Raw genomic sequence first — 8704 nt, 5'->3', positions numbered from 1 at the left:
CCAGCGGCCGCCCTGCGAATCTTCCGTAGGCGGGGCTGGGGCTGCGGCGAGCTAATAGGAGCGGGAGCCGGGCGTTTGGTCTCGCCGCGGCAGCAGCAGAGCAACCACGCGGCTTTGAAAGTCTATTTCAAAGGACTTCGGGGTCTTGCGGATGGGGATCACTGCGGGCACTGGAGACCTGCAGGTCCGCACCCATCCGCCTCTGATTCGTGGCGACCGCACCCTTCCGGGCAGCGGTGCCAGGCCCTCTGCCGTCCCAGCCACTGGGAAAACCTGGCGGCCGCGCTCGAGCGCGCGCCCTCCGGCCACATGCACCCGCACACGCATGCTCCCAGCGCTCCCACGCGTGCTGGCACCCTCTCAGCTTCCGCCCACGCAGTCGCGGGCCCCGGGCGCGCGGACTCGGGGCGGCTGCGCGGCGTCCTTGGAGGCAGGTGCTGGCGGCAAGACGAGCTGTCGGAGGATGCTGCGGCGCGGGGCGCGTCGCCCCCCTCAGTCCACCAGAGCCCGGATACCTCAGAAATTCGGCTCTGGGTCTGTGGGGAGCGAAATGCAACCCAAACCCCATTTTTCCGAACCCCGCGCAAATAAACACGCACAAGCACGCACACAGACGTCGCCGCGGCTGGCGCTCGCCGCCTCAGGTCTAGGCTGGCCGCCGGCCGGCCCGGGCCGCGAGGGAAGAGCCCAGGCCCGAGAGGGGTCGCCGTCTACGTCTCGCAGCCTGAGGGGTGGCCGCTCGGCCTCGGCCGCTCACAGGCGCGACGTAAGTGCCCGGCGTCAGCGGCCCGGCTTAACGGTGCAACGGCCGGCCTGGGCCTGCAACTCTGGGGTCCCGGTCGGGCTGGAGCGGCCACCAGAGAGACCTGGTAGGCGGGGCGCTTGGGGCAGGAAGGGAGCCGGGGAGGGAAAAGCGCGACTGTGATTTGTACGGCTGGGCCCGGACCGTGAAGGAGACCGGGTTGCCGCTGCCCTCACACCGACCACCTGGGACCGGCGGACTGCGGCCGCTCTTCGCTCAACTGGGTCGCCGACCTTGTTGAGGGGCGACCACTGCGGGGAGGCCGGGAGCCTGCGGCCCGCGTTTGAGGTGAATGGCAGTGTCCTGAGTGCGGCGGCTGGGTCTCGGTGACACTGACGACTGGAGGGGCGGTCGGAAGAGCGCGGGGCCGTCGCCTCTGGCTTAACATGGCAGATGCGCCAAGACTCCAACAGGTGGCTCCGTGGCGCAATGGATAGCGCATTGGACTTCTAGAGGCTGAAGGCATTCAAAGGTTCCGGGTTCGAGTCCCGGCGGAGTCGTAACGCTTTTTATCCCTACCCCTCACAATCTACTTTCTTCTCCTGTCATGTCTCCTATTTCCTTTTTGTTTTTCGGCTGAACGGTTTAACTTGTCTCTCATTCCCTGCTCTCGCAGTTCACTGCATTCGGCTCTTGCGGTCCTTTGCTCTTAAGCGGCTCGAAGGGTGCCGAGCCCCTCAGCTCCCGGAGCCTCGGTGGCTCAGGGCCCGGCTCAGCCGACTCGGCAGTCGATCTAGGTCCTGAGAAGAGCGATGGCGGCAGCGGCGAAGGAAAAGCGACAGCGAAGCGAGGGCTCGCGGTTTCGGCCTAAAGGAAAGTGTAGGGGAGGCCCGGGTCTCGGGTGACACCCCCACGCCTCTAGCGGGATTGTGGCTGCGAGGGAGGTACGAGAAAACGCGCCTACACCCTGCGTGCGCTGTGCTGACTACCTCTCCAGCATGGAGGCTTCCAGATGAGCAGGCACCCGAATCCCAGCGGGAGCCCGTCAAAAATGGGGATTTCTGCCGTCACTCTGGGACTCTTAATTCGGTCCGTCTAGGGTGGAGCCCAGGAATCTGCATTTCTGATAAGGTCACCTGCTCACCTCCCCCATTATTCCAGTGCAAAGAGGTCCTAGGCCCACTAGCCATCAGCTCCTCAAGACAGGAGTTACTATATCTTTTTCTGACAACTGTTAGCTTTGCACAAGGTTAGCAAATAAATCCAGGAATGAATGGAATCTTAAACTCGTAAAAAACAATGAAAGGTAATTCACACAAAAGATACAAAATCGAAAATTGTCAAAAAAGGTACAGGGAAAAGTAAGCATCCTTGTTATTCCTATAGGCCAGCCTCGCAATTCTCTCCACAAGCCATTAGTGGTAATGGTTTCTTGGAAATATTTTCAGATTTATTTTATGCCCATAGCAGCATTTTTAACATCTTTTGTCATAAATATGTCATAAATAACAGTGTTATTGATATATGTGATATGTATCCTTTTAAAAACACAAATTGTAGTATGCTATACTTGCTTGTTTTACTTATGAATACATGTAGAGCTGCCTTGTTCCATTGTACATATGATTTAACAGTCCCTAATAGCTGGACATTTAGATTTCCAGTATTTTCCTATTACAAACAATGCATCAGTGAACATCCTTGTTCTTATATTATTGTATACAAGTACAGGTACATGTATCTGTAGGATAGATTCCTAGAAAGTTGAATTGCTGGTTCAAAGTTTTGTGCGTTCTTAATCTGTACTTTTTTTAATATATATTGGCAAATTGCCCCTTAGAGATCGTATCCATTTTTCTCTCCCTAGCAATGTGTGTGAGTGCCTGTTTCCCCACAACCCACATGTTCTCAAAAGGTGGTTTCTAGCTGTGATTTTAATTCATGTCTCTTATATTGATTTTTAAAAATTTGTGTTTATATTATTACTATTATTTGAGACAGGGTCTTGTTCTGTTGCCCAGATGGGAGTGCAGTGGCACTATCACAGCTCATTGCACCCTCAACCTCCTGGGCTCAAGCAGTGCTTCCACCTCAGCCTTCCAGGTAGTTGGAACTACAGGTGCATGCTGACATACCCGGCTAATTTTAAAAATTTTTTGTAGAGATGGGGGTCACTCTATGTTGTCTAAGCTGGTGTTGAACTCCTGGACTCAAGTGATCCTCCCATCTTGATCTCCCTAAGTGCTGGGATGACAGACGGGAGCTACTATGCCTGGCCTATGTCTTTTATTATGAATCAAGATGAATATCTTTCCATACAGAGAATAATTTGGAATTTTTTTCTTGTGATTTATCTGTTCTTCAGTTGTGTTCATTTTTCTGTGGTATCATGATAAACAGCCCTTTGTGATATATGTTACAATTATTCTTTTTCAGTCTTTTTGTCATTTGATTTGTTTATGGCATTTTGTTTTGTTTTTCTGTCTTACAGAAATTCATGTTTTAGGATTTATCAGTCTTTTATGGCTTCTGGGTTTGGAGCCATACTACACTCAGATTCTTATTTCTTTAATGGCTTTATTTTTATGGTTTTATTTATCTTTGCTTCATCTGGAATGTGTTTTTGTGTAAGGAGTGCAGTGGGAGTTTTGTCCCAAAATCACTTTGAATGAACACTCCTTATCTACACAATGTCATTTGAAATGCCACATTTATATATATAAATATATATATTTATATATATATATTTTAAGCAGAGTCTTGCTCTGTCGCCCAGGCTGGAGTGCAGTGGTACAATCTCAGCTCACTGCAACCTCCACCTCCCAGGTTCAAGCGATTCTCTTGCCTCAGCCTCCCGAGTAGCTGGGATTACAGGCGCAGGCCACCACACCTGGCTAATTTTTGTATTTTTAGTGGAGACGACGGGGTTTCGCCATGTTGGCCAGGCTGGTCTTGAACTCCTGAGCTCAGGCGATCCACCTGCCTTGGCTTCCTAAAGTGCTGGGATTACAGGTGTGAGCCACCATGTCCGCCCCACATTTATAATTTTCTAAATTCCCACATGCATACGGGTTTCTGGATTCTCTTCTGCATATGGGTTTCTGGATTATCTGCTCTATTCTACTGACTTTTCTGTCTTAATTTTGATTCACCAGAACTGTGCTGTGTTACCATTTAGTAGGGTCAGTCCTCTCTCATTACTCTTGTTTTTTTTTTTAAAGATTTTTCTACCCGTTCTTGAATTATTATTTTTCCTCAGCAAATAATACTAGTTAGCACTTATTTGGCACTTGTTATATGCCAGGTACTATTCTCAGTGCTCTATGTATCTTCATTTAATCCTCCTGACAGCCCTACCAGGCAGATACTATTATCCCCTTTCATGGGAGAGGCATCTTAGACAGCGAGGTTAAGTAACTTGTGCAAGGATATGCAGTTAATAAGCAACAAGCCTGGATGATAACCCAGAAAGGCTGGGTCTATGGGTAAAACCACAATTCCTTATCATCTTTTCACATGAGCTTTGGCTACAGCTAGTCTGGCTCTAATTTTAGGAGGTATTTTTGTTGGAGTCATGTTATATTTATAGATTAAAATAGAACTGGGCCAGGTGCTGTGGCTCATGTCTGTAATCCCAGCATTTTGGGAGGCCAAGGCAGGTGGATTACTTGAGGCCAGGAATTTGAGATGAGTCTGGCCAACATGGCGAAACCCCGTCTCTACAAAAAATATAAAAATTAGCTGGGCATGTTGGCACATGCCTGTAATCCCAGCTGCTTGGGAGGCTGAGGCATGAGAATCACTTGAACCTGGGAGGTGGAGGTTGCAGTGAGGTGAGATTGCATGACTACACTCCGGCCTGGGTGACAGAGCCAGACTCTGTCGAGAGAGAGAGAGAGAGAGAGAGAGAGACAGAGAGACAGAGAGAGAGAGAGAGCAATGAGAATTGAACTAATAAGGATGTGGAATCTTCCTGTGTAAGAGCAACAGGAGGAAATAAAGAACAAGTATGCCTTTTCATTTTCAGTCCTTCTGTGCTCTTCTGGAGTGTGTTAAATATAAATCTTGACTTTTTTTTAAAGTTTATTCCCAGATAGTTTATCTTTTTTTGTTGGAATCCTTTCCTCCACTGTATTTTGTAACTCGTTATTATTTATATATAAGAAGGCTTTTGATATTTTAAATAATAATTTTGTATCTCATTAAATTATCTTACTATTTAAAATAATTTTTCAGTTCTAAATCACAATGAGATACCACTTCACACCCAGTAGGATGGCTGTAATAAAAAAGACAGACAATACAAGCATTGGCAAGGATTGGAACCCTCATACATTGCCAGTGGGGATGTAAAATGTGTGGCCTCTTTGGAAAACAGTTTGGCAATTCCTCAAAAAATTAAATATTAGAGTTAGGACCCAGCAATTCCACTTCTGGGTATATCCCCAAGAGAACTAAAAACATATGTCCACACAAAAATATGTACAGGAATATCCATAGCAGCATTATTTTTGTTGTGGTGATTGAGACAGGGTCTTGCTGTGTTGTCCAGGCTGGAGTGCAGTGGAGTGCAGCGGCATGATCACGGCTCACTGCAGCCTCGACCTCTTGAGCTGAAGGGAGCCTCCCATCTCAGCCTCCCAAGTAGCTGGGACTACAGGTGTGCACCACCACGCTCTGCTAATTTTTGTATTTTTTGTAGAGATGGGGTTTTGCCATGTTGCCCCAGGCTGGTCTCGAACTCCTGGGCTCGAGTGATCTGCCTGCCTCAGCCTTCCAAAGTGCTGGGATTACAGGTGTGAACCACCATGCCCGGCTAGCATTGTTTTTAATAACCAGAAAGTGAAAACAATCCAGATGTCCATCAAATGATGATTGGATACACAAGATCTGGTATACCTATTTGATGAAATATTATTTAGCAAAAAAAAGGAATGAAGTAGTGATTCATGTTACAATATTAATGAGCCTTGAAAGCATGCTAAGTGAAAGAAGCCAGTCACAAAAGACCATATATCGTATGATTCCATTTATATGAAATGTCTAAAATAGGCAAATCCATAGAGACAGAAAGTAAATTAGTGGTTGCCAGGCATTGGGAGTGGGGAGAATGTGATGTGACTGACTGCTAATGGATATGGGGTTTCTTTTTGGGATGACGAAAATGTTCTGGAAGTAGTGGTGATAGTTGCACAATTATGAATATACAAAAATCCATTGTATTATGCACTTTTCAAATGGGTGAATTTTATGATAAGTGAGTTATATCTCAATTTAAAAAAGGAAAAATAGTTTTTCAGTTAGACTAAGTTGTGTTACCTGGAAATATACTCAAATTATAAGTTTACTTTTTCCTTTCTAATTTTTATGCTTAATATTATTTTTCTTGTAATAGCATCAGCTAGTACAGTATATCCAGAAAATGTTAAATATTTTTTCATGATAATGGTGATAGTGGACTTCTTTGACTTGTTCCTGGTCATTATAGAAATAGAAATGCTTCTCCACTAAGCATGACGCTAGCTTTTGGGGTTGGTGTGGCATGAGCACACACACGTTTTATCACATTAAGAAAATACCTATCCCTATTTGTCTATAATCTATGGAGATTTTTCTTTGATCTAATATTCCATGATATATTAACAGATTTTCTAATATTTAACTCAATTTACATTCTTGAAATGATGCTATCTGGTTGTGGTGTATACTTATTTTAATATTTTATAATTTTTGCATAGTTAGAAAGATTGATATTTAATTATCTCTCTCTCATAAAATGAATAGCAAGTACAGCATTGTTTGTAATGGCTCCCAAACTGGAAATAACCTAGATGTTCGTCAGTAATAGTCTGTTTAAAGAAAGTGTGGTACATGTATAGAATTAAATACAACGAAGACATTTAAAAAATGAGAAAGATCTATATATACTGCTATATCCAAGAATATCCAAGATTATGTGAAAAAATAAGATATGCAGATGAATATTTTAAATGAGATTCCATTTGTGTTAAATAATGCCCATAGTAACAGTAGAAATTATATATGTTTATTCCTATCATTGTGCATGCATAGATGATTTCTAGAAAGATATTCAAACAATTAGCAGTGGTTACTTTAGGGTAGTCCTGGGTTGGGGGAAGCAGTGGTATGAAGGGAGGGAGCCTTCCTTTTTACTGTATACCTGTATGTAATGTTTCAAGTTTTTTCTTAATAAGCCCATCTTACCTTTATAATAAAAAGTTAATTTTTAAAAAGTTAAAGGTAGGCTAGGCATGGTGGCTCATGCCTGTAATCCCAGCACTTTGGGAGGCCGAGGTGGGTAGATCACCTGAGGTCGGGAGTTCGAGACCAACCTGACCAACATGGAGAAACCCCGTCTCTACTAAAAATACAAAATTAGCCAGGTGTGGTAGTGCATACCTGTAATCCCAGCTACTCAGGAGGCTGAGGTTGGAGAATCGTTTGAACCCAGGAGGTGGAAGTTGCACTTCAGCCTGGGCAACGAGAGCAAAACTCTGTCTCAAAAACAAAAAAATGCTAAAGAGGAAGGAAAAAAGAATACCTACCTGTTCCTGGATCACTTTCAGACAGGTAGCTGTAATACTGCTTATCCATTAAATATTTCTCAAATTTGGTTTTTAAAAAACATTTATTGACCCTTTATGCTCTACTATATGCCCAATCTCAGTGATTAATAAGCCCATTAGGAGCCCATCTGTTAAGCATCTCTAGGAACTCCTCCTGATACTATTGGAGAAACATATAAATATGTCTTTTCAGAGTGATTCCAGCAGGGATCATATCTTGGAAGTCTTGTACACTGTGTTGAAGAGTGTGGACTTTACCCTAAAGGCAATGGGAAACCACTGAATAGTTTTTAGTTGAGAAGCAGGAGGATTAGATGTGTGTTTTGTACCATCTGACTGCAGTGTGGATCACGGGCTGGAATAACACAAAACTGAAAGTTGGAAGACCAGTCTGAGGCAATCGGAGATATCTAGTTAAGAAAATGATGAGGACTAGAACCAGGGAGGTGGTTTGGAGAGAAGGTTAAGTATACAAACTGGAGATGTTTCAGGGGAGGCCAAATTGATAGGCCTTGATGAATTAAGGGATGTCAAGGAGAGAGGGAGCAGTCAGAATGACTCCCATTTCTAATTAGGCAGATGGGTGGGTGCTGAAGTAGTCACTGGGACCACAAACAAAGTAGCAAGAAGTGAGTTTGGGAATGGAGGATGGAAATGAGTTCAGATTTGCAGATGTTGAGTTTGAGGTCTGTGGAGCATCCTGGCAGCTGGATATACAATGCCAAACACATAGCAGGCTCTCAATAAGTATTTATAGAATGAAAGAATATCAGGAGGAGAATTATAGGAAGGGAAATGTATAGGGAGAGGGAAGAAAAAGAAGAGAAGGTCTGGAGCTCAGGAGACAGATCTATGCTTGGGATTTAAAATTCATTATCGTACAGATGGCACTTGAAGCTCTGGACATAGATGAGATCGTGTAGGGAGAGTGAACGGTAAGAAAAGATGGGCCAGGCGCGGTGGCTCACGCCTGTAATCTCAACACTTTGGGAGGCTGAGGTGGGTGGATCACGTGAGGTCAGAAGTTCAAGACCAGCCTGACCTACATGGAGAAACCCTGTCTCTACTAAAAATACAAAATTAGCTGGGCGTGGTGGCACATGCCTGTAATCCCAGCTACTTGGGAGGCTGAGGCAAGAGAATTGCTTGAACCCAGGAGGTGGAGGTTGCGGTGAGCTGAGATTGTGCCATTGCAGTCCAGCCTGGGCAACAAGAGCAAAACTAACTCTCTCTCTCAAAAAAAAAAAAAAAAAAAAAAAAAAAGAGGACTGAGTATAGAGGACAGAAACCCAGCACAGACATTTGAGGTATAGGTAAATAATGAGTCCTCCAAAGAGACCAGGAGAGGGTGTCTAGAGAGATAGGAAGAGATGCA

General features: G+C 44.8%; 1 protein-coding gene and 1 non-coding gene across 2 annotated transcripts; both read left to right on the top strand.

Annotated features, from left to right (window-relative positions):
• The first annotated feature begins 428 nt into the window (after nucleotides 1-428).
• Nucleotides 429-2583, top strand: LOC111555119. Its single transcript, XM_023230994.2, has one exon. It carries the CDS (start codon nucleotides 464-466, stop codon nucleotides 923-925), a length of 462 nt encoding a protein of 153 aa, XP_023086762.2. The 5' UTR covers nucleotides 429-463; the 3' UTR covers nucleotides 926-2583.
• Nucleotides 1218-1302, top strand: TRNAR-UCU. Its single transcript is given in 2 exon segments — nucleotides 1218-1254; nucleotides 1267-1302. It is a non-coding gene; the product is annotated as a tRNA-Arg (tRNA).
• Nucleotides 2584-8704: the final 6121 nt, after the last annotated feature.

This window comes from Piliocolobus tephrosceles, chromosome 1 (assembly GCF_002776525.5).
Source record: "Piliocolobus tephrosceles isolate RC106 chromosome 1, ASM277652v3, whole genome shotgun sequence".
In the NCBI taxonomy this organism is placed as follows: domain Eukaryota; kingdom Metazoa; phylum Chordata; class Mammalia; order Primates; family Cercopithecidae; genus Piliocolobus; species Piliocolobus tephrosceles.
Note: the sequence above shows the minus strand (reverse complement) of the source record. Positions and strands in the feature narration are given on the sequence as shown.